Source organism: Myiozetetes cayanensis, unplaced genomic scaffold (assembly GCF_022539395.1).
Source record: "Myiozetetes cayanensis isolate MyiCay16 unplaced genomic scaffold, myiCay2020 scf74, whole genome shotgun sequence".
Classification (NCBI taxonomy): Eukaryota; Metazoa; Chordata; class Aves; order Passeriformes; family Tyrannidae; genus Myiozetetes; species Myiozetetes cayanensis.
Genome location: NW_026088009.1, coordinates 122,036 through 148,641, shown reverse-complemented (window position 1 = coordinate 148,641; position 26,606 = coordinate 122,036). Strand labels below are relative to the sequence as shown.

Below are 26,606 nucleotides of genomic sequence, written 5' to 3'. Positions count from 1 at the left end.
CAATCTCAAAGAATCCTTTACATTTCAGGAATTAAACTGACAACAATGGGACATGAGGAAATGGAACAAAGTTGTGCTAGGCAAACTTCAGATCGGATGTTAGGACGGGTGCTTGGACACAGGAACAAGCTCCCCAGGTAAGTGATCACAGCAGAGTTCAAGGAGTCTGGATGATGCCCTTATTCATATAGTTTGGTTTTAGGTAGTCCTGTGAGGAGCAGGGAGTTGGACTCAATGGTCCTTATGGGTCCTTTTAAAATGAGATACACTATGACTCTATGAATCCCTTCAATAGATAATTTTGTAGTAATTTTTCTTAAAAAAAGAAGTCCATATTTAGCACACACCTGCTTCATTACAATTAATTAAAACAAGATGATTTTTAGCAGTCTGTGAGATAAATGCCTATACAACTACAACACATTTGTACATTTACAAGACTTGTTAGATATTGATGTTAAAAATGAGAGTATTTTTCCTTTTTTTTCTTTTTTTCGTAAGTTGTGTGATTTTATTTCTACAGCACCAAACCTTGGGAGCTTGGGATTAGGACGAAAATTTTTGAATTTGAAAACACTTATAAACAAATTTGTCAGACCTCATGGCTGAAAAAGTAATCTGCAAACATAATTCAAGTATACCCTGAAGGTTTAGAGATTGAACTATTATTTTATTTTGGGAGTGTTGAATCATGATTTTTCAATACTTTCAGCTGGCAGCTGCAAGACACTTGCAAGCTGGAATTCCAGTTTAATGAGTAGCCTATAGAAATATTCAGACTATCATTAGAAACATTTCACACTCGAGTCAATCCATACCAGAAAGTTTGCAGAAGTAAAAAATAACTGGAAAATATCGCTGAGGCAACAGGAACTATAAATTATTAAAACCTCTTAATATTTATATTAGGGGGGCAGGGAGCAGGGTAGGTGTATGTTTGTTTTAGAAAACCTAACTGCAGTCTCTCAGACTTTATAACGGTGATTACTGCAAAGACAAGAATAGACTTACCTGATGAAAGTAGTTAATGTTTTTTTGCACTAAAGAATATTTGAGAAGATAAATAACAGGCTAGCAGGTGAAAAATATGAAAAACGCTAGGCTTATATTGTGAACTATAATGATATGTTTCATATATTTTCTTTCTTATGTTCCTCAAAATTTTCCCACAGAAAAGATATACCCTCTCCAGGACACAGCATTTGCCTAGTTTCACAGACCATTATGGTTTTTTTTCATCCCTTGCACTTTTGTGCTAGTAACCACTTATACTGCTTTTTGTGCTGTTCTCATGTATTTTACTGAATATATCAGCTTCAGCCCTTCAACCCTGTAATGGTAGACTATTAATTTAAAATATACTTCTATGTAATGAACCTTTTGTTCAGATGTGGTTTTAAATGTGGAAAACTCTGAGGAAATTGCTGCCATACTTCAACTACTCTTTCATCTGAATTAAGAAAACAGATATGGCAAAAAAAACCTGCTTAGATTAGCTAATGTGTCCCACATACATTTCTTCACTCCATGCATCCATGTATTATAATAAACCACGTACTGCACTAAGTTTAAAGTGAAATTGCAATCATATAAACAGGACAATGATACATTTGGTTTTAGCACATCATAATTAACATTTTCCTTTTAGATCGACTGGACTCACCTGTTAGAAGAGAAACTGTAATAATCACTTTCCTCTAGAACCTCTTCAATTAAGAGTCTACAACGAAAAAGAACTTAATTTCAGTAAATCATCTTCATTAAAAGTAATAAATGAATACATATAGGTATACACACAGCTTACCTGCAACTGCCCATATGCCATCCCTTCTGCCATGTCAGAAGTGCTAACCATGCCTTAAAGTAAAAAGTAAGTAATGTTATACTACTGAATTTGGAATTTATGCTCCCTTGTAAGTTTCTTAGCAATTCCACTACAAATATAATGACAAGAGAGATACTTCATTATCAGTAACTTCTACTGACCACAACCAACCCCTGAAATGGTGAGGTCATCTCATGTGAACATTTGCATGATACGAACATGACGAGCACATTATGAAAGCATTCAGACTGATGGAAAATAAAGACTTTGTCAAACAGAACACATAAATGCAGCTTTCTTATTTTTTCCCACTTACAGTTTACAGTGGGAAGGGCACATAGCCAGCAGCAATTCGTGAGGACAAAAGTATTGTCTGCAGGTTAAAAGATTTAAAAATTACTGATAATGAGCATCTCAAAAATTGCATTGTTGTCTCTGGGAACAAAATAATGCTCATATTTAAAGTGATCGTTAGGGACTCATTTCCTACTCAAATATCACCCTTGACATCTAGTATTAATTTTGGTTTTTGCAATAAGCTCTATAACTAATGTAACTAGAATGTTTCAACACCAAGCCCATCAAAACCAAAGCTTCTCACTTTTCTTTCTGGCGTCACAGATTTTTAATGTTACTGTGTCCTCTAGTTCATGGACTGCAACATAGCTTTTCCTGTACTTAGAAGAATGTAAATGGCACAGTTACCAAAATACAGCCTACACCTTTCCCTTATGTCCACTGCACAAAGAAGCACATGATGAAACAAGTCTCTGGACCAGGAATTGTGGTTCCCCACCCTGGATGATGCCACAGCTGTAGGTTTTATTAAACATGGTGTTTATGATTTGTCATGCTGAGTATCACTTGTCCAAAGTATATTTGACATATATATTGTTATATTTTCTGAAGCGTATACACACACACACACACACATATATTTTCCTTGACCTAAGCTACATAATTAAACCAACCCATTGTAACTGTTCCAAACTTGACAAAAGAACAACATAGGGTTTAAACGGAGTTTGTTTAAAAATCATGTGCAAGGACAGGTAAATCTTAAGTATGACATTTTTGGTTACAAACATTTTAATTAATTTTCATGGATGAACCATGAATTACTTGCATCTTTGATATTTCTTTGTAATTCCAGGCTATACTCTCTTAAATTAGTAGAAATTTCCAGCAATGGTAAACTGCACATCTTACTAGGAATTAAACAAAGCAAAACCAAAAAAACCCTGATAATGAAAATCAGTACAGTCAGCATAACTTCACTGTCAGAAGAGCAGCAATTCCTTCTGCTTTGATACCATACACTTAATTAGAAATCTATATGCCACTACAGAAGTTTTGATACTTTGTTTACCTTTTCTATCATCTAGAAGCAACATATTTCCACCTGAAGAAAGAAGTAGGATGTGCCAATCTGCTGTGAAGATGTTGGGCTCAATCAATTCAGGAGAATGTTGCAGCAACTGGGAGGGAAAAAAAAAGAAAAAGAAAAGGAAAAAAAAAGACAACTGAAATCTCCATCCTTCCCATTTGCCAAAACTTCAGACTTCTGAGGTAGTTTACCCTTTCCTATGTTTCCCAGTGTAATCAGAAGTCAAGAGATTTCAAGTCTTTTTAGATTAATCAAAAAGTGATGAACACAACTATGAACATTCTACCTTCTTCTCTCCAGAAACACTGAACATTACAAGCTGCCAATCTGCACTTAGTATAACGCACTGAGTCCTTCAGACTATCTGAATAAAATGCCATAAATTATACATTTGTGTGAAGATTAACAGGGAAGTGTATTCTCTTGAATCAAGGAAAGAAGTAGCTGACTGGCTTTCAAAACTGGGGCTTCAAGTGAAATTGTAATATTCAAGCAGTGAAATTCCCATTGGAGGGATGCCAGAGCTTCCGAAACCTGAAAGTCAGTTGAACAACTTCATTATATGAACAAGGATATTGACATTAAACTTAAAAACATCTAGTTTTGAAAACATCCCCTGGCAACATCTCTGACAGGAAAGTACCCTTGTGTGCAGGAAAGAAATTCCAGTTATGCATTTCTGCAGCATGGTAACACTTTTATAGTTACAGAAACAGAAGAATATCTCTTGCTGAAAGACCTTTACCCCACCACTGATCAGTGGAGGAATCTTTTTGTCTGTTATTCTAATGAGGTTTTCTAATTTGTCAAAGTTAAAAAAAACCACCATTATTTTTAAACTTTATTTGCAGAAATTGCACAACCTCTTAACACTTGCTGGAAGAGTTCAACCTAATTCTTTTCTCTATTTAGGTTCCTCCCACTACCTCCAAATGACATCCATGTTACCCAGTACATTCATGGTGGTGATTTTGGTAAATCATGTAACATTTATTTACTGATGTTTGTCAATTCTCCAATCTTCTAACTGCACTTCCTGTTGCTGCTATTAATAGTTTCTATAACTATTTCCTTCAAGTTGGAAATGCCCAGAATTGCATACAACATTTCAAACATTTTAAATTTGCTACCATTTACATTTTATATAGCGTATTTCTTCCCTTTTCTTGAGGTTTAAATCCAATAGTCTTAAAGCTAACACCATTTTACATTTGTTAATAACATTTATGAATAGTTTCATTTATTTCTAGACACTTGAAAATTAGGTTAATTTTATAACAAACACTTCCTTTTTCTTACTCTATTTTTGGGCATCATTTTTTGAAAACATCAACTCAATACACAAAATGAACAGATATTTCTTAGATTTAATGTTATGGGCGAAATACAGGAATTATTTAATATATAAGTCCCAATCTGATTTACAGTTTTCAAATTGGCGTGAAACCAGTAACTCAGCAAGAAGCATCTTTAATTATCTTTCTAATGTACTACCAATGTAAACCAAAGTAAACACTAAGCAGCCACCTTGCATGAAGCTTAAGCATCTGAGGTTGATTATTACAAAAGCACAGGAAGGATTCAGCATTTAGGGTCAGTCTATTTTGTAGCAAACAATGCAGAAGATTCCACAGTTCAGTGCAACTAGGTAACAATCAAATTAGGTTACACAGGAGAATAATGTGAATGATAATAAATCACCTTAGTCATCCAATTTTAGGTACAATAAAATATCTAATAACTACTTTGTCATCAATTCAGTCTTAGCTTCAGAGTCTCCCCCAGAACATAGATGACGAGGAAGTAATTTTCAGATCCTTTGCTGATTACAGTGTTCTCAGGTGATTTTGAAGGAACAAGTAGAAATTCTGATATTATTGTTAGCTCTTTCTCTGTTGGAGAGCATCCAGCCTGTCACTGGAAAATACGCAGGCACGGTTCTTTAGTCAGGCCATTCTTGCAAATCTGCAGTGGTTTTAAAATGATGACACTGAACTGTTGCTGACACACCATGCAACCATGGGACAAGGTATGTTATATTCAAGGCTCTCTGGGACATTGCTTTCCTAAAATTAATGGTTTGAATAGGAATACATTCCAAAACATGAAATATACTGATAAAATATTAACAAATTAAGAAGAGCTTACATAAATTAAGATCTTATATAAACTCCAGTTGCATTTCCCTTCCTCTTGTCTTTATAAGGTCTGATGAGATGAAGTCTGATTTTGTGTGCTAGAAGCTCACGGGTCATTTCCATTTACAAAAAAAGTTCTAGTGATGAGACAAAAAACTTGAAACCAACCTGCAGAAACTACTTACTTAAGGAACCTAAATATTTGCCAAATAAAGGATATCTAGAGAATATTCTAAATGTTTCCTTTTAAAAATGGACTCTTATATTTTTGTGGAACTAATATCGATAGCGTAATTCAAATAGAGAAAGAGACAAAGTCAATGTAATAAATGATGTACCAAACCTTTTTCATTTCTGATTTCGGATTACAAGGACTGCTCTGCCGACTGAAGAGGGGCTTCTTGAACCTCTCAATGATTCTCCTTTTCAAGTTGCACTGCAAAGCTAGAGGAAGCTACATGAAACAAAGAAACAGATGTTTCCACCACTCAGTTACACCTTCCATAATGATCACCCATTCAGCAGGAGCCTTATTGGAAAAAGTAGCTACGCTTCAAAAAGAAACACTGATATCTAATGGCATGGTGACAAGCAACAGCACAAGACTTGATTTAATAGCATATTATAATAAGGTTCCTTGGTTTGCCCATTCTGTTAGGCTTGGTTTATCATGTAACTCAGCTCCTCTAGTGTTGAAGGTCAATACTATTATACAGGTACAACTAGATTTGCCTCCCTGATCAAAGTGCAAGTATTTGGGACATTTTTCTACAGATGAAGCCCATCGACCATTAGACTAGATTTCATGTTGGTTGTAACGAGTCAATTCAGATGAAATGAATGGAATTTCAAGAAGCTTAGACCTTCAGTCAGTGTGCACAGAATCGCTTTAACAGGCTCTTTTAAGGTCCTTATGGATCTTACCAGAATTCAGAACGTCTCTTTTGCTAGAGACTACCTGTGGGAGGAGGTAATCTACATTTCCCTTGTCTATAAAGCATAACTTATTTTGTATACTTTTTCCTCCTGTATTTTTTGGTTGAAAAGAAACACGTATTTCATCTTTATTTACGTTTTTTATAAAAGTACAAATCATACTTTATAGTGCCTAAAGTCTTTAATATCGAGTTCAAAGGATGTCTCTTCCTTTTAAATATTTTTTATGCTGCAGCAGTAAATGCAAAATTTCCACTGTTGGTCACCGCAATGACACCAACTCAGTCTGACAACAACTGGATGGTATGTTGCTACCCTTTTGAAATCATGTCCTATGCTGTTTCTGTATAGTTGCTTATACCTGCAGACACCGTTTGAAAAACTATGATCGTCTACCATTTGGTATACACTTTATACTCACATCATTGATGTAAATTCATGAAGTGCCACTCCACTGCATTCAGGAAGCTTTTTTACTACTTAAGAAGGGTTTGACCACTAATGATTCACACTCAAACACTGACACAGTACACATTATAAAGACATTTATCCCACTGGAACAAATTACTGTTTTTAGACAGCTATAAATCCAGAACGGTTTTATTGGGCCCACAGGAGTCCCGATTTGCTCTGACAAACTGGAGATCAAAGTCACATTCTACGCAAAAAAGACTTCACCAGACAGCTGGTTGCATACAAGTTTTTGGTTACAGACAGATACTACTCTCTTTTCATGCAGATAAGGCCTTACACATACGCTTTAAGTCGGATGTTGAATGTTCCTTAGCCCATAAGCCAGTAAAAAACATTATGCCTTAGGAAAGGTTTGCAAGATGCTCTATAGATTACATACCAGTGCAATCAACTGTGTGCAGTCAATGTACCGTGGGCACAGTGGGATATACCGAAGCAGAAGTGGTAAAGAACAAGTCCACTGCTTCAGAAACTTGGAATTGCCTTAGGCACTAGTGTTCAATTTTAGCTTTTGTTTTAATGAAATCAGTTGTCAGATCAGTTAAAAAAAAAAAAAAAAAAAAAAAAAAGGAAAAAAAAAAAGCCAAGGATTTACATAATGCTTTTTTTAAAAGCTTTTTCTTACATTGTTTTCCAGAGATCACTCTGATTCTTGTTCCCATGGAAACTGGGTTGGGAAGGCTGCTGCCAGCCAAGAACTAAGGCAAGAACTCTCCCTTGCAAACTCCAGTTTAGAATTGTCAGCTGAAATATGTAACAAGCTTTGATAAAACAGCTATATATTATAAAAAATATTTGACCTTAGACTCATAAGAACATAAGTACAAGAGAAGCATATAGTATAGAGTAAACAAGCACAGGTATGGATCCTGGTTTCTCTGCTTTCCCATTCTGATTCCAAATGACCCAAAAGCACCAAAGTTCTTGCTGCTGCTTCACTGGTCAATTTTGAGTCAGTTTGTGAGTTGCTGTTGGTTCTCAGTTATTGGGCATCCACGTTGTGATATCTTGTATTAATTAGTAGGCCACTTGAGAAAACCTTCCTCAACAGAGAGGACAGGTTCACTAATGAGCACCTTGGACATACTCCTCATATACTGTGTAAAGACTGAACTGCTTCATTACTGCTAGTGGGAGAAGGAGATAATTTCCAATTATTTTAAATTACGATTATTTTCTTTGTCTTTGATAATTTAATTCCTGTATTACCTGTTTTGATAAGCTTGACAGTTAAAAAGAATTTAAAAAAAAAGAAAAAAGAAAGAAAGAAAAAAGATATGTAAAGCACACTCAAGTTCAGTTATGCTATTCTGTTTTAAATAAAACCAAACAAATTTGGCTCATCAATCTCAAAATCCTTGAGGTGATAAACAACACATCCCAAAGATAAACACTTCATTTTGAAAAACAAAAAGATGTTTGTTTAAGAATAGCAAGTAGCTGCATGGCTGCCACCTTTCCAGAAAATAAAAAGTTTTCCATCACAATTTTAGTGGAGAGTTCAACGCAGATTTGTATCAGCTCCATTTCTGCTTTGGAATCAGCATAAAACAGCTTCAACTCTCTTTCATTATGAAGCATTTGAACTTAATTTTAAAATAAGTCTTAAGTTTGAAAAAGATCTGACATTCAAAAACATTTCAAAACATTTAACATATTCAGGATTTGAACTACTGCACTAAAATCCCATGAAAGTATTACTACTTATTATAATAAAAAAATTTAACCTTGAAGTTATTTAGGAACTATTGCTACAGAGGAAAGCATTTTATATACTCTCCAATTCAGTATATGATATTGTCACCTTAAATAATCATATTGCTAGTATGACAGAACATTATAAAAATAATTTACTGTACAATCCATTTTTCTGAGGTGAGCCACTGATTTTTTTTCATATGACTCAATTATTGCCATCCTCCACATACTAATATTCAGGGTTAGTCTTTATTTAAATGACATATTTTTAAAGCATCCTGCCATCTGCAAAAATGTCAAGTTCTGTTGTTTTTAAAGAACAGTGACTAAATTAGCAGCACTTTGCAGTACCATCACTTTGACAACAGCAAATAACTAAAAAGTATAGAATGTCAGAAGCAACAGTAATGCATACTTGAGTGATGAAGATAATTTTGTGGAGCTGAACAAGAATCTGCTGATCAGGGTCACTGATCTGACGCACCTTCCTCTGTGATACAGCAATTCCTGCCGATGCTGTAGAAGACAAGAATAAAATCAGGAGGGCAGCTCATTTTGTTGCCTTAACCTGTAGATATAAACACTAAGTTTAAACGCATCACTTGTTTTTCCAATAATGTTGCAAACAGAAAAAGGATAATGTAAAATCTTAAAAATTTAGACAATGCAATTGAATATATGTGTCAAAAGAAAATCCCTTTCTCTGAATCATTAAATTACGCTAAGAGAAAAACAGTATTAATGTACCTTACCAATCTAAATGTTTTCTCACATTTATTCAAAAGGAAATTTAAATATATGATACATGGAATTTTCTTAAATGATTTTTTTTACATTGACTAACACACACTTACTTTTTGTATATTTTGATGTTATTAAATTTATTTTCAATCTATCCAAAGAATTACAATAACATATCTCACATGGACCATACTTATCAATTGTTGTTTAGTATTTTTAATCTTCTGTATTTAAATCATACACATTGTCAAACTCAGAGATGAAATAAAAGCTTATCAGCAGACTGCCACTATAAAACACTTAATGTATCACTAAAGAATATTCACGAAATTATCTTTCCAAGTTGAGTATTAGACCTGGAAGCTAAGCAAGGACCTTTGGCCCAAGTATTGAACTTCAGCCAGCAGTCCTGTATCTCTCTTAAATACAGTTCTCTAAACTACACTTCAGAGGTTAATTTAGATCCATGTTCTAATATTTCTTTACACAGCAACACCCTGAGGATTATAAAGTCTTATGTAAAAATTTACATTCACAGAAACTTTTTTTTTTTTTTTTTTTTTTTTGCATAGTGATCCTGGACCAAGAATAAAAATTCTACTGAGCAGGAGATGAAATTCAAATATCAATATTAACTCATTCACAACAGTACAATTACATTTTTTTTTTTTTCTGTTGAATTTCTGTGCTGGTTACTTTAACAGGAAGTAGAAGGCAAATATTCACAAACTGAAGTGTCCAGGGACCATCCGGTTCTGAGCTGTGCTATCACAGAAACAGAGGAATACAGAAAATGTCCTTCTCTGGAGGGACACGTTTCTAGTAGTATCAGGAAGATGATGACATCATTGCTGTTATTGGGGTTTTTGTGGCCTTTTGGCACGTGTTGATAGAGTCACGTGAAATTCAGTTTGACACTTTTTCCCTAAGTCTTCCCTTAATGATGAGTAAGAGAAAAAGAAGTCTTGCATTTCCCCTGAGTTACTTGGAGAAAAATTTAGATTGTTTTTTCTGGTCAAGGTGACAGTGGAAGCCATGCTGTAATAATCTAAAATACATACCACCAGAAGAGCAATTTGGATTTAGCTGTTTCTGCCTTATTTTCACCTCTCTACCAACTGTTTCAACAGTGCTGCATTCAATCCCCTTGCATATCCCCTCAAGTCTTGCTGTTACTACCTATGAATCTTCAGCTTTTGTTAGGACACTCAGAGAACCTTTAATTCCTTGAAAAGTTATCTTTTTCACTATTCCCTGTTCTGTGGTATTTGTCTTCTCTTTTCCTATTAATGGCTTGTAAAACAAACCAAAAGAAAATAAATCAGTGCCCTTTCTTTTGTGTGTCTTCAAGCTTTTTTTCTGAATAAAAATATGTTTAGAATGATAGCAGCAAACAAAAATGACTGAGTAGGATATAACATGGATTTCCCTTTTTTCCAGTATGACAGCAATAATATGACCTAAAAATCTAGGAGGACCATATGTAATGTCTACTTGTAGTGTACAGGTGCTTCAAAGACAGCTGGAGACCCAGTGTTAAGCTAGGAACTTCAGGAGTACCCTCCAAGTCCCCCAGACTGCTCCAAGTTTCTTATTTGGTTGTTTTTTAAATACAGAATTATAGCATTATTTGGAGGATAAGGGCACACCTATGTGAATAGGCTGCTGAAGACTTGGTCAAAGCTTTCAAGAATTTTATCCAAAAGGAAAACATTACTGAAAAAAAAGATACTGGATTTACTCAAATTACCCACAGAACTGAAAATATCAACAAAGGCTAAAGTATTTGTTTGTAGATCATGATAGCTCTGATACATTATGGCTGGATAGTGGGTTTTAACTGCATTGTTATTATAATGGTACTCTTTAGTAAACAGTAACACTGAAACTGCAGAAGGTTGACATCAAATTTTGATTTGTACTCGATAATGAAAAATTTTAATAGAATTTGTATATTTAAAGCTGTAAAATAGGACTTAGTATAGACAAAAAGCACTGTTTTATGATCAATATCTCAACTGCTCAAAATAATTTTCTTTCAAGTATTATTTAATTCAGACAATATGCATTCCAAAATCACAGCTTAGTATCTTATAGTATGTGAAACTTCTCAGTAAGAAAGAAAAGTACCTCAAATAGAAAACTTGTTTCATCAATCACGATGTATAAATACACGATAATTTACAAGGGCTTTATGAAAATTCATTTCTCAGGAGAAATTCTCATTGCATTTGGCAGAAGTTTAGCCAGGATAATGACCATTAAAATGAGATCTTACTGACTCACCACTGGAATTCATATTTTTAAGAAGTACCTTCATGGTATTTCAGACAACATACTTGTATGTGAAATGTAATTGTCTCATTTTCTAATATTTTAAAATACAATTATTAGATAAAACCATAACATTTCACATTGCAAAGAGCTACAACTGGTAAAGTTTGAGGAAACACTCTATATGCAACAGGAGAACAATGTAATAATTTGAACACTTGGAGATCATTAGGTTTAATTTAAGCTAATTTCTTGCAAGCACAAAATTACCTGGTCGCAATCTTGATCCAGGACCATCATAAATAAAATAACAGTATTCTCTGACTACATGTCATGTTTCCTCTAAAGGAAATCTGTCCAAGTTCCCTAGTTTTTAACTGTGCATTTTGAAGTCACATAAACGCTGGCTCACTCTGCGTGTCCAAAATAGTGTAACTTCTATTATATAAAAGTTTCTTTCCCTGCTCAGTTTTCAGCCTGGAGCACACAAAGTCTGTAGAGAGGATTTTAATACTGAAAACTCAGTAATCCAACAGATGATGCATTCCTACATTTTTAAGGACCTTTTGGATAACCCTTCTTACGGATGGGAAACATCAAGAATATTTATTGTTTAGAGAAGAAAAACATGAGTAATAATGCGTACAGTACTGGTAAAATGGTCGAAAAGAATAATATTACATCACCAGGATAGCAATATCTCAATGTCAGAACGTGTTTCAGTGTTAGATCCTGCTCTGTACTCTACACAAACTCTTTCCGAGCCTGCAGATTTCACTAGTTGAAATAAGCAATAAAAAACTGATACAAACAGAGAGGAGACTGAATAAACCAATATGATGTCTCATGGGTGGCAGCCGCGATAGCCCTAGCCTGGCAAGAATTTGTATATATTTTTTGGGCAGTAGGGAAAACTACAGTTTCAAGGAGCAGTTATGAAAATAGATAAGGAGATAGCTTTTCTAATGATTATGTGAGGGGCAGAGATTTGTGTACTAATGAATTTGTACAGAGAGAAAAAAATGCACTTGCTTCAACACAAGCATGAGGAGGCTGCCACTACTGACTGCAACAGGACCAAAGCTGCAAAGTGATAAGTGACAGACTGGATGGTGACATGCTAAGAACCACTCCAAAAGCAAAAATAAAATATTGTCTTTAGTTAAAACGGTGTCTGTGGAGAAACACAAGAGAAGAATCGATGCCATCATTATAAACACTCACATAGCTAAGTTAAAAAGAAAAAATTATTCACGAGGCAGATGCAGCCAAGAGTGATTTTGAGGGTTTTTTTCAGATTTGAAAGAAAAACAGAAATAAAGAAACAAAGAACAGAGTCTGTGAGTAAAAGTGGTGCCAAAGGGATCAGAAAAAATAATGGTTGGTCAAGAATGTGTCTGATGCAGTACTGAGTAAACAACAGAAGAAAAAGGAAGACCTTTAGAAGAGGAAGAGGGATGACATGACATATTCTGCTTCTGTTTGTTTCCTTTTTTGAAATAAATGAGGCCTCCACAATACAAAAAATGGGCGCCTATGTTTGTGTAGAAGGTCTAGAGAAGGTCAAAGGGACAAGATACTACTCTACTACAATATACTCCACACTATCCAATACACAAGCATGTTTTTGTATGGAAAAGCATCTGCTTAAATACACAACACCAGAATTTGGCTAACCAAATAACATTGGTTTAGCTGATGTAGCAAAGTCCATTTTTAAAACTATTTATCATGTACAGCTTTTGAGTGCAACCACCCTCTTACAACATCTTGAAGCAGACTGAGTGTTGTAGGCCAATATAATATGAAGTTGTAATGGTAAGTAAGGAAATGTTTCATGAAGGGAATTGCAGAATTGTTTCACTGTGAACCAAACAACTGGAATTGATCATAACAGTGACCAATTATATAATTTATATTAAAAAAATAAATCACACCTACCTTATCTGGGATTGTCTTTCAGAAGTACTAAAACTTCATTTAGTTATTCCTGAAACAAATGCAAAAATGTTATCTTCTGCTAAAAAAAAACAAACAAAAAAACCAAAATGTGCATGTTAATATGTTCTATTTCCCAGACATGGTGTCTAAATAACTTTTAAAAAACAGCATTAAACGAACTCCAAACACCATTTCACTACTGAGTTACTGTTTGATGTATCGAAGATTTTCCTACATCATAAACTAAAATCTCAGCCCCACATAGTATTTTAACAAATACTTCCAGAATTTCACAGAAACTAACAATATGTGTTGACTAGATGTCCACTGAAGATTTGCATTCAATTAACAACAGTTACTGCTACTGCTACAGCCACAACATTGTTGCTAGTCTGGATAAAGAGCCCACTTTTTCAGGGGACCTTACTTCTTATATAATCCTACTGAATTTAGGACCTTGAAGACCGGGATACAAGCAGTTATTGGTCCAACATCTAATAAGCAATAAAACTGAACATAAAAGTTGACATAATTTATTGCATAGTGCCAAAAAATGTCTAAAAGAAGGGTAACATTATTTCTGCACTTGGAAAGCACTGCCTTAAATATTAGTCTTAAGCATTTGTCTTTTAAAACCACTCTTTTGATGGTAATTTGGGCCTATGAGACCAACCACTCTGTCCTACAAATAGTATCTCATTTTGAATGAGGAATAAGTGCATGTTTAACAAATAGATGATTCTGCTAACTCAAAGTCTGAGTAGTAAGATTAGCATATTCTAGAACAATTTTCCCATACAATTCATGGATTTTAATAAAATGCCCTGCATCTTTGTCTACATGAGATTTTATTCCACACTTACTAAGACTGCAAGCATTATCATTAAGCAAGAACAGAGACATCTAATCAAACAGAAGAAAAAAAAGATTTTATGTCAAATTTATATTAGTTTTCCCATTGTTGGTCTTGTTACAGTAGTTATACTAGTTCTAGAGCAACAGTAAACACATTTCTAAGAGTCTTAAATTCTTTTATGTTCAAACATTCTTTGTCTTGTACTCTGAAATAAAGTGCCTCTATTTTTCTTTCTTTTCTGAGATCCTCTGAATTTAAAGAAAAAAATTCCTGAAGGAGGCTTGCATCTGTCACACTGAAATCACTTTAAAACTAAAAGAAATTATACATTTTTAGGCTAAATCTGTCTCCCTAAAAAGGAGACACACAGAGAGAGAATGAAAGAAAAAGAAACTATTTTACTCCTTGTTAATGCTTTGCTTAGGAAAACAGATACTAAAATTTTGTAGTAGCTAGCACAAAAGAGTGTTTGGTAAGAAAAGCTGACCTCTGTAATAGCAAATAAACTAGGCCCTCATAGAAGCAAAAGAATTTCAATTAACCCTGTTACTGAGACAGAAAAATAGACAGAAAAAGACAGTGTCTACTGTCTAGAAAGTAAAGAATGAAATGCAATATATGATTGCGCCTATTCAAGGAACAGGTATTTTACCTGCTTAGGATGCAGACACAATAATACAAATACAAAAGTAGAAGCACTGACTGAACGCAAATCACGCTGCTTGGGGTAAGGATTTTGAGTTCCAACTTCAGATATAACAAACACCATAATATATTATGTGAATATATGCATGAAAATTTGTAACAGAAGCCACTTGGCTAGAAAGCTAAGTTTGAATTCTAGCTGTTTGCTAGAATTGTATAAAAAACACACATAACCTTTTCCAAGTATTCATACACAAAATTGAGTTTGAAATACTATGCCCTTTGGCTGTTTCAAATAAATGGTCTTTCAATGAGTAAAGGGCTCATATCCAAATTTGCTTGATCAGTTTGATGACTCACCACATTTGACTTGCTAATCTGCCAGTTTATGAGTGTATTTACAAGTGCATGATATTTCACACCAGAGTCTGTCTCACCACTCACTGCTCACGGCAGAGATGTAGTACTTTCTGATTCATATGCTAAAGTTAGGAAAATACTAATGTTAAAAAACAGAACCAAAAAAACCCACAGAAATCATGATGCAGAACATCACTAAGCAATAGCAAACACCCTTCAGCCCTATTTTTATTGCTTATTATTATGTTAGAGACCCACTGAGCAGCTACATCGGAGAGAGGAATCTCATTATGTTAGTCACTATGAAAACACGGCAAAATAATTTATTCAGTAACTAACCACAAGGAGACTCAAACACGTAAAAACCATTGTAACAAACATTCATATGTGCATACACACATGAAACACTAAAGACTTTATTTATAGTACTTAGTCTTCTGTATATGAGTTATGTTAATCATACAAAACCAGACAGGGAGTACGAAAAAAGATGAACATGCAAACAAGTTAACTAACAAGTCATGGAGTACACAGTGCATCCTGATGTTCAGCCCAGGGTTACCTGGACCATATTTCCTTTTACCATGGTTACTCCTTTGACAGGGATAGGAAGAACAAGGCAATATGTTTTGTTCAAATGCCTTGCAAGAAGGTATTTCTCAGTTTGTGAGGATCTCAAGGAAAATGAAATACACATCCTCCACCTCTTTCCTCTTTTGTGCCCACTCTTGTTAGAATGTGAAAGACATGCAAAAGCCAAAGCTTTTAAAATTCTCATCAACCTCTCTATTCTGAATAGCTCTATGAAAATTCCTTGAGGACATTTGAAAAAAAAAAAATTAAATGAGCCATAAAGAACTTCCCTGACTGCTACTTTGGTCTTTAATAGCTGATGTAAAAGCAACTTCTAAGGCTTTAATTTCTTAACATGCACTGAAATCAGTGCAAATCATAAAAATATCTTTTAATAGGCAGTTTAGTGTTTTGCTCTTGCAGGCACCTAACCATCTAATTTCAAGAGAAGAGCTTATAACATGATATGCGATCAGAAAAACCTGAGGAGATGATAACTTTTGCTTTGGCTTTAACTTTCACTTCAATGTTATCTAAAAAATCTCTGAAAACCCTCCCAAGTTTGATCAGACTGGTAGGACCACTGGTATGAATCAAGATTTCATATCAGCAGGAAACTTCAACGTATCTCTTTGAACAAAAAGGAAGCAAAGGATGTGGGTTTTTGAATGACAAAAATCTCCTGATCTTTTCAGGAGAAAGGTCAAATTACCTTTATTTGTTCAAAATACTCTTAGTAAGCTATCCTTTAAATCAGTGTACACTGGAATGGACAATCCCAACCCCATTAATTAAGCCCTCTTGCAGAGCAAACAACTAAGTTCTTTCTCTCACGGAGACTCCATGTACAGCAAGAGAAGTTGACATAAACATACTTTGAACTTAACTCCAGCAGCATACAGGAAAACCAGGTCTCAGCAGATCATGTTCTAGCTGATGTTTTCTACAACGACCCATTAGCCCAAGGTCTCAGGAGAAATCTGAATCTTAGATAAGTTGAGAAGAGCAAGCCAACAAAACACTAAGATCTCCAAAGTTCTTCACAGACAGCCCATTGTGCTGTTTTCTTGATGCAATAATAATTTTCAAGGAATTTCCTAAGCTTTCCAGTTCACAATCTAAAGAACCATATATAGTAGATGTTAGATGATCTTACTCCAAAGACTTACAAAACTATCTAATCACGTCATTGAAAGAAGAAATATCCTCTCAAAACATCAAACCCATCAAATACAATTGGTCTGAGCCACAAAAAAAAAAAAAAAAAAAAAAAAAAGTTCAGCTCTGTGATAACAGAATTTGCAAAACATAAGATAGCTGACTGCAGAGTAGTCCAAATTACTGATTCCAGACAGCAAGTAACACTACTGAATGGGATTTTCATTTCACAGTGTTCCTTGTTATCCTCAAAAGTAGTTAAATGTGAAGATAAGTTATGATCTAAACTCAGAGCCCAGTCATTTGCCACATACAACATACAGAGTTCCTATTTTGAGAGCATCCTAGTTCTAGAAATCCCCAATTATTCAACTGGATATGAGCATCACATGCACAAAAGTCAAGTCCTGGCACTGTGTAAACAAGTCATATTTCTAAAAGTTCAAAGAAAGATATAGGAGTTACTCTACAGTTACATCACTAGAATATTCTTCATGCAGACCTGTGGTGTCTTCATTACATGGTAAGTCTGAATACTATTGGATTGCAGAAATTCAGGAAAGGAATCCTGAATATCAATGTCTTTGCTTATTGGTCACAAGTTAGATCAGAGGTTACTCCAAACACTGAAAACATAAACTAAATTATGAGGTAACAGAAAAACTTCTAAGCAAGGTACAGCAGCAAAACAGAACTGTGTATTGAGACTTCTTAGCCTCCTAAAAAGCAGGTGACTGAGCAATTCTGAAAGGAATCTATTGCGTGCTTCATTTTTATTGTGAGGAAGGTCAGAGAATTTCTAAGAGGATGCTTTACAACATTTAACACAGAAGTGTCTTTCAATGTATTTAGGATGCTGTCCCAATTGCAGTGTAAGTGAACAAGATTAAGGGAAACAAAACCTATTTTCGAAAATAAACCATTCCAAAACATAGAGTAAATTTTTAAACTCTCACTCAACTGACGTACCACCTCTACTGGACTTCTATGCATTTAGACACATCAGGTATTTTCCTGCTATTTGGTTTTACCAGCAGAAATGAAGGTACAGTTACACTGTAAACCAAAAGCAATTAAAAACCCCTTAAATGTGTCTAAGTTAAGGTGAAGTTGGGAACCTTGTAATTTTAAAATAAGAAAAAACTGCAGCTAGTAAACTATTATCATCCCATCACTCTTCATTGCTTTTTGACTCAGTATTGCCCTACCCTCTGTCAATCTTTATCTTTTCAAATTAATAGGACTTCAGGTGGAAAAAAAAATGCATCTGTCACTACTGCCTCTATGCTTCTGACATACACAGAACTTCTGTAGGATTAATCATTTCAGGTACCAGGAACAACTCTTCCAGAATCTATACACCCTTCATTTGGCCATCTTGGGATTAGTTAAAGGAGTTGATCTTGTAGAAATACATTGTCTAGACTAAGAAGAATAATCCTTTTCTTAAACAATAATTGAAAAGCAGAGTATGTAAAATTATTGAAAATATGACAATAGTGGACTATAAAAAAAAGCTTAGCCCTATTACACTGTCAAATGAATACCAGCTTCAGTGCCAGTGAACAACTCAGCATATCACACCTTCTTACAAGATACCACCCTAGTTTTAAAATTAGACTGTTATTTTTCTACAGTTGCAGATCATGTTTACTCTGAGAATGATGTGATGACAGCATGATTAGACAAATCCTTTCAAGATCCTCATCAATATACCCATAACTAAAACTCACATCTTCATGTTAGCAGTTTCCAAGTTAGCTAGATGAAAGTTGGTCACATTTTCCCCTGCAATGCTGACATGCTTGAAAAAACCATGACTGATCATTCAAATTCTGTAAGCCATTTATTAGCAATGAATGGAGTGTAATCCAAGTAATACCCAATTATCCTGAATTTATAATTATTTTTTTAAAGCTATCTTTTCTTTATCCTTGAAAAGAAGAAACATTTGCCAGCATTAATTACAACTGATATACAACACTGACTTCAACATTAAGGAGAAACTAGAGGTGATATAACAACATAAGACTACAGAGTTATTTTTCTGAAAAAGCAATCCTGAAGTATCTATATAATAATTAAACTCTATGGTGGGAGAAAAATGAATAATGACTAGAAATGCTGGTTAAAGTTACTGGGATTGACAGGAACTGACTGGATCTTTCCACTTAAAATATTTAATACCTGGTACCATAATATTCAAATATTAGAAAAAACAGATGTTTTGTTAATGTCCAGATCTCAACCAAGCAAAACAGACTACAAGGAAATCATTACCAGTAATGCTTTGGGTGTGGCAAGGTACAAACTACAAAGATTCAAATGCCCGTGTACAATGCTGAACTATCCCACAATGAATTACATTTCTGTGAGACACACAATGTGTTATTCTGTAGTATAAACACAAAATGAAATGTTTTCCTCTGCAACCTGCTTTTCTTCAAGGGATTCCTTTTATGCAGGTCCCCTACCGCATTTAAGACTAGGCTTCCCTGTATCCTGTAGCCTTCTCCCACTACTCTCTTAGCACAAGAAAGCAACAAAGTACTTTTTTTAATTATTATTTTTCAAAAAAAACTGTGATAATAATCTCAGGGCTGGCCTGCCGCAAGTCCTCCAGCCTTTAGAATGGCAGGTTATCCAGTTACAATTAGCAAATCATATTAATGGATTTTAGGTAGAATTATCAAATCATTTATTTGCCCTGAGCTAATGGCTAGACATTTCAATTAAAAGCAGTCATATTTCTTCACTACCTGGGCCAAAACCCGAAGGAAACCCAGCTAGCAAATAGGATTACAAACAGATAAAGTAATGTTATTCTATGTTTTTTGAAGCCTGAAACCTTGTACCAATAATATTTGTTAATTTTCACACAACTGCATTCCCTTTACTAAAAAGTACATTTTAAATCATCCACAAATTTTCTTTCAGAACTAAACGGGATGAATGGAAATCTTAAATTTTGCTCAACTCTAATATCCATCTCTTTTTTCTAGTATAAAATGCTCTTTGATTTTCTCTAATCAGAATCCCATCACCTTTAATAGGTATACCATGGTAGCTCACAATTTAGCAAGTCACTCAAAGCACTTAGAGCTAGTTTTTTGGTTTTTCCCTTTTAAATTTTCATCTTTGGAATATAATCCCAAAAAACTGTTACTTAAGATAACACCCAACACAACTGATGCTTTCCTATTTGCTTGCCATAAATAACTATAAGCAGAATTAATGCTGTGTTTTATCACATAATCCTGTCCTAATTATTAAGCCTTCCTTCAGTTCCATTCAGCGAATTCATCTAGACAGTTAAAGCTTGCCTCTTTCAACTTTATTTTTCAAACTCTTCCATCTGTTTCTTATCAATACTAGTCATCTTAGGGCTTCAAATTTAAACCCACCTTCTTTGTCAAGTTGCCCGATAATACTCCAGCTTTCACAGACGTTACTGCAAAACACAGAGACAAGCTACAAAAAGACTATGAGATGCAAAATGTATTAAACTGGAAATGGCTGCCACGGAGGCACAGTTATTTTCCTCACTTAGGCAGCACAACAGAACAACAGATAACAAACTTGCAACAAATAATGAAATACCCTAATATTCTGGAATAAACAACTGCTTTGCTGCTAAAAATTAGTGCACACTCAATTCTTTAAGCATATTAGCAATAGCAAACCCTTTCAAATTACTTGAACTGGAGCTGCTTGAATTGTTCAATATGTCCAGCTCATGATCTAATTCAGAGAACATATCTGCACATAAAAATGAAAACAAGCTTTTAACCCACTTCTGACCAGCATAATAGCACCCTGATGCTTCTTATGCTAACGCCTACCTTCCTCTATAGTCCTGTGGTCCTCTACCAGAATTTCTTCATATTTTCCACATGCAGACTGACAACTGTCAACTGGAAGGTCAGTATTTTCTGAAAATTCACTTTTGCAACTGGCTGCTCCATTGCTGCTACTATGAAGACTCAACTTCTCATAATTTAATAATAACTTCTCTGCTGCTGTCAGTATTTATCATATCCAGTTTTACTGGAAAGAACAGAAATCCCTGATCCCTGTTATTTGCTTCTATTTTAATGCAACATATTTTGAAGGAAGATGTTTTATGATCTCTGTGTATATTGTTCCAAGTCTTCACATATTAGTTCTGCTGTGTGTAAATAAATTCATGTTTCTTTTTACTTTATCTTGGCAGAGCAAAGCATGATAAAGAAGGACAGGAGATAAATTATACAAATATATCAGATTAAACAAATTAGTATCTTTAGTATTATTTTCAGCAGATAATACATTCCTAAATACCTATATTCTTACCAAGTCTGCCTAAGACGATTTGTTCTTTATCTAAGTCAACTTCTTTCAAAGTTTTTCCCAAGAAATATTTTGACCTTATCAGGAAAGAGCAGACTGGGTGCACTAGAAAACCTTTCTCCTCAGAAACCTAACTGCACCCCTGAGCACTGACTATACACTGTCTGTGTAATAGGTCTGCTTCAATTACTTCCCCATCTTTGGTTCTGTTCCCAAATCTATAACTTAACTTGTAGGAGATGGCTTGCCAAGCCTTTCTCTTTAAATTCAGGTGGGAAAAGACCGTTTTATACTTAAGTACTGGAGCTTATGTCCAAGATGCCACAATAGCAGCGATTGGAGTGTAGCACGGCATGACAACCACTAATGATGACTCTCTATCTTACTGGAAGAGAGCAGTCTAGTCCCAGAATATGAGCACACATTGTACCCTGAAGAGTCTGAGCACAGTTACTGATAAGAACCAACTCAACAACATCAAAGAAAACAAAGTCAAGACAGAGAAGTCTCAAACTGCATGGACATTTCAAACTTAAATCTCCTTTCAACATTTTCAATACTGAACCTCATACTCAAAAGACTAACTGTTAACAATAACTTCTAAATCAGGTGGAGCTGAAGTAAAAAAAATATCAAAAAGACAGCTGTTACCAACTGGTTTCAGATCTAGCAGCCCACCAAAATGGGAAACCTGTTTGAAATGTGTGAACTGAATTCCAGAGATTTCACGATAAAAATAATTGTCAGACCTGCTATAGAAACTGTTCAGAGATCGGTGACACATATTCTAAAGCCCTAAAGCAGCCATGCAAACTGTAAAGCTATAACCTGTCTATACATAAAATCTGGCCCACTTACATAACAGCTGAACATAGAAAACTATAGTATTCATTAGTAATCTGAGAGTAAGAAATAAATTTGCTGTGATATATTTTGTTCCACCTAGACAATAGCTAATAATTTTCAAAAATGAGATTATATACCACTTTTTGTTTTTTTGAGTAGGAAAACTGGATGATTTAGAAGGACAAAAGTACCCTGACTAGAGGAGGCTGGGATGCAAGTTCAACGCTTTTGCTCACCACTGGAGGGGGAACATAAGGATCTACATATGGACATTATTTTATGAGAAGATGATGGAGAAACTTTTCTCCAACACATTGAAACAACCATTTTCATATGCCTCGAAGTCTCAGAGATACTTCTTTCAGATAAGCAGAAAGACAGAGAATTATCTTTTGAAATCTGTGGAACAGTGGCATATTCAAAACATCACAAACATTCAAACAGGAGTTAGGTTGAGACATATTCACTTGAACTGTGCTCATATCTACACTTGATTGTAGTGTTCCAGAATTTTACAAATTCTTGGGGAGGTTCCATCAGTTGATCCTGTTTATTTTCACATTTTCACAATAAACTAGGGCCTCAGTTTCCCCATACATCAGATTGATCACCATCTTTGTTGAAAAAAACTCTGCCTTCTCGTACAGACAAAACACAATTGAAAACAAAAGCTAAGGGGAAAAAAGTCACTCTGCAAAAAAATGTTCAAATAATGAACCAACTAATTTTTTTCCCAGCACTCATCTGTCTTTATTACTGAGCAAAAGCATCTCTGGAAACTTGTGTCCCAGACAGAAAAAATTCTATCTTCATCCATATCCTGTACACTTGTCTCTTCATTGGTCACCATTACTATTGTAAAATCAAGTTATATTTAACTTTTGGACAAGTGAAGCCTAAATTGCTCTTTTTGACTTCCAGCAGAAATTTAAAAAATCTAAAAAAGCCCAAGTCGGTTTAACTAAAATAAAGATATCTATATTTTGTTTAGCTCTGTTTTGTCATATTACTGTCCAAAAGAATTAACTTTTCTGTCTTCAAGAAATACAGAGTTCTCTAGTGGCATTTGCAAACAGTGTTTAATTAATCTTCTTTATTTGAGACATTTGCAATCACAGTATTATGCTAGTCAGTTGAATTTCTATTTCAAGAAAAAAAAACAAAACTATTTCCACTATTAAACTATTTGTAAAAACCTACAAGTTAGCACTAAAATGAATAGTAGCTGACATGAAATTGTCAGGGGAAAAAACATGCTCAAACCATGTGTTTTTTTCAGTAAGAGCTCTTCTTTTTTTCAAGAGCTCTTACGGATTAGGAACAAGAAGCAGATGTTATATATAAGGGTTTTAGCAAGGCTTTTGACAAGGTTTTTCATGACATCTTACAAGAAAGCTAGAGAAGTGTGACCTAGACAAAATCACGATCAGTTGGCTGTATAATTGACCATAAAAACTGTACTCGACTTGGTAACTGCTTCAAGTGTTTGTTATACTGAAAATGGGTAGCGAGCACAATCTTTCAGGATCCTTTTTGACCTTGTTCCAAAACCACTCAATGGTGTCACTGAATTACAATGATAATCTGCATAATGGATGGACAGAGCGCCTGTTAAAGGTGCCTCGACTGCGATACAGTCACATCATATATCATACTGCAGCACATACATCATGCACGGAGTTGTGTCAATGACACTGACAACGGGTGTCAAAGAAAGTTTTGAGAAACTGGAGAAACTAAAAGAACTCAGGAAGTTTAAACAGAGAGAAACCAAAGTTCTGTGAGCAAGGGGAAACAACTGTACAAACGCAGAGACTGGGGAAGGACTGGTCGGACTGAAGCTCTGCAGGAGAAGATACGGGGATTTTGATGGATCAGAAACAGAATATGACCCAACATAATGCTGTTATAAAAAAGTGAACATCATACTGGGATGTATAAAGAAGAAAATGATTCTGAAGAATTGTGCATTCTTTCTACTTGATACCAATAAGATTCTCAGTTGGAGTAATTAGGTACAATTTTGAACACTACACTTAAAATTATGTCAATCTCATCTTTTAAGTCATGTTTTGCAGACCTCTGATTGTTCTCATTTCTTTCTTTTCCTGTCTCTCCACGTTTTATTATTCAGTCCATATTAAAAAGAAAAAATAACAAAAATCACAGAGAGGGGAACCAACATATAAGAGAAAAGACATAACTTTTATAAATGTCCACTGTCAGGAGGACAATTTCAGTAATCAAGTGTTCAACTATTGCATCTATTTGGGAGCCTACAGAGAGAAACAGTGTTCATACACAATGTAACTGGTTTGAATGCACTCAGTAAATGCAATGTTCTTGGTATATTCTGGACTTAGTGCTCTCACAGTGCTTTTATGGCACTTGAGATGGAGTCCAAAAATTTCAAGTGTCATATACATCCCATACATGCATATGCATATATCCATCTAGTATCTCCTAGAAACAAGACATGCATATCACATCTACTCTGTCAAGTATAAAAAGTAGGACCAAAATTTTCTGCACGCATTGGACTAATTTTAGATACTGTATATAGCACAGTTATATGTGCTATGGGTATGCCCAGGATGCTTCAGGCATCCTCATCATTTCCTAGATGTTATCTTCAAATGGAAAGAAAGACTCAATTAGATGTCACTGCTGACTGTAAAGACAGTTTATGCATCTCTGCTGTTTCTAAACTGTTTCTATCATGTGACTTTTTTATGACTCACTGGTCAAATACCTGTCAGGAGTGACAGGTAGCTCTAAAGCTTGGAGAAGGACAAGATAATCTCTGACAACTCTTCCTGCCTTGTACCCTGTAATTCTATTAAAGTATTTTGATGTATTAACAAATTGAAGCCAAATTAAACACATTATGGGTTTGTCCTTAAGAGTCTGATCATTCATTTTCACAGGTAGTAATTTGGCTGTGATGACTACTTTCTACATTCAGCAACACTGGAAAAAAATATACCTGCAAAACAGTTTTTATATCATTACTTTATTCTCCAAACATACACAGTATAAATCTAAAAAGGTTACTTCCTTTTTATCACGCCAACATTTCTAACATTTAAACTTTAAATCTAGTACCTGCTACATAAATGTCAAAACAGAATGGTGTCAGTGGAGTGAAAGGTGGAAGAAGAAAAGAATTTGTGGAATGTTAAGTCTTCATGACATTTCCGAGTCCTCACACATTCTAAAGGGAATTGTATGCAGCAGTGCACAGTCATTATCACCCAGTTTTTAAATAAAATTTTAATACATTGTAATAATAAATTTAAAATATATATTTTAATATTCTAATCTAACATAAATATGGGACTCTGTTTTTGCAATATTAATAACCTGTTGCCTTCAAAGTGTTCTAAAACCAAGAACAGTCATTGCTTCAACCGACACAAAAGCAGTTGCTGCGCACACACTCAGCTGTTTTAAGAAAAAAAAACTCCTTTATGCACCGAAAGGCTGAATTGCAGAAAATCTATTCCTAAACACAAAGAAAAAGGAAATTAAAATGAGCATTAATCCAATCTTTATGTCTTTTTCTGAGTTAACAAAAAAACTTGATTAATTCAAATTGAATTGCTAATTAAGTACTACTTTGTAATGCATGTGGTGATGCTCAGAAACTAACATGATTATTAGCACAACAATTGCCAACAGAGCAGAACTGAATTTGGGTATGGGGGGAAATGACTTGGTGAAAAAGCAGTTAAATCATTTTGTGTTTCTTTGTCTTTCAGGTAGCTGCAATCCTGTCCTCTTTCTTGTGAGGAAATCGATGGCTGCTGTGAATTAAAAGAGTTGCCAATAGCCTGCAGGGTGGTTACAAAAGTACAGATTCTTAAATCATGATCTTTAACCCTTCCCCCTTTGGTCACAGATCCCTGTGGATGAAGAAAAAGATAAACCCATTCCTATGGATGAAGAAGAATGGTAACAGTAGCATGCTCTGTATTTACAGGATTACTACAAAACGCTTCGCATTTACTTACATTACATTATTTGTGATAGAAGGGGCATAGAAAGAAATCCCAGCATTTCTCAAGACTCGTTCATGTTTCTAAACCAATCGAGAAAAGACACAATACGATCAACTCATAATCATCTAGAAGTAGATTATTAAGGTTTATGTCACAGACAGAAGCCAGGAAACCCCCATCACCCATTTCAGGTCTGGCCAGGCTCCATAGTTTAGATTTAGTCATTTAGATATAGTCCTGTTAGAAAACAGCCATGCTGTTTCTTTCACATTATCTGACCAGTAAGTAGTTGACCAGATTCTGCAGCAGAGAGGCAGGCAGGCTTCTTAGCGTAGGCCAGGCTGCCGGCAAACAGAATAATCAGTGTGTTTTCCAGCAGCAGCATCCTAGTCCACTAGGAGCACAGCACCTTGATACCTACAGA

At 34.9% G+C, this 26,606-nt stretch overlaps 1 protein-coding gene across 1 annotated transcript in view; it reads right to left on the bottom strand.

Moving 5' to 3' along the window:
* Positions 1–26,606, bottom strand: part of NEK10 (NIMA related kinase 10) — a 75,468-nt gene that overhangs the window by 10,709 nt on the left and 38,153 nt on the right. Inside the window, 6 exon segments of the mRNA XM_050338960.1 lie at positions 1,664–1,720; positions 1,805–1,857; positions 3,195–3,303; positions 5,694–5,804; positions 8,874–8,974; positions 20,849–21,017. Of these exon segments, the coding sequence (XP_050194917.1) occupies positions 1,709–1,720; positions 1,805–1,857; positions 3,195–3,303; positions 5,694–5,804; positions 8,874–8,974; positions 20,849–21,017 (555 nt within the window). The 3' untranslated portion in view covers positions 1,664–1,708.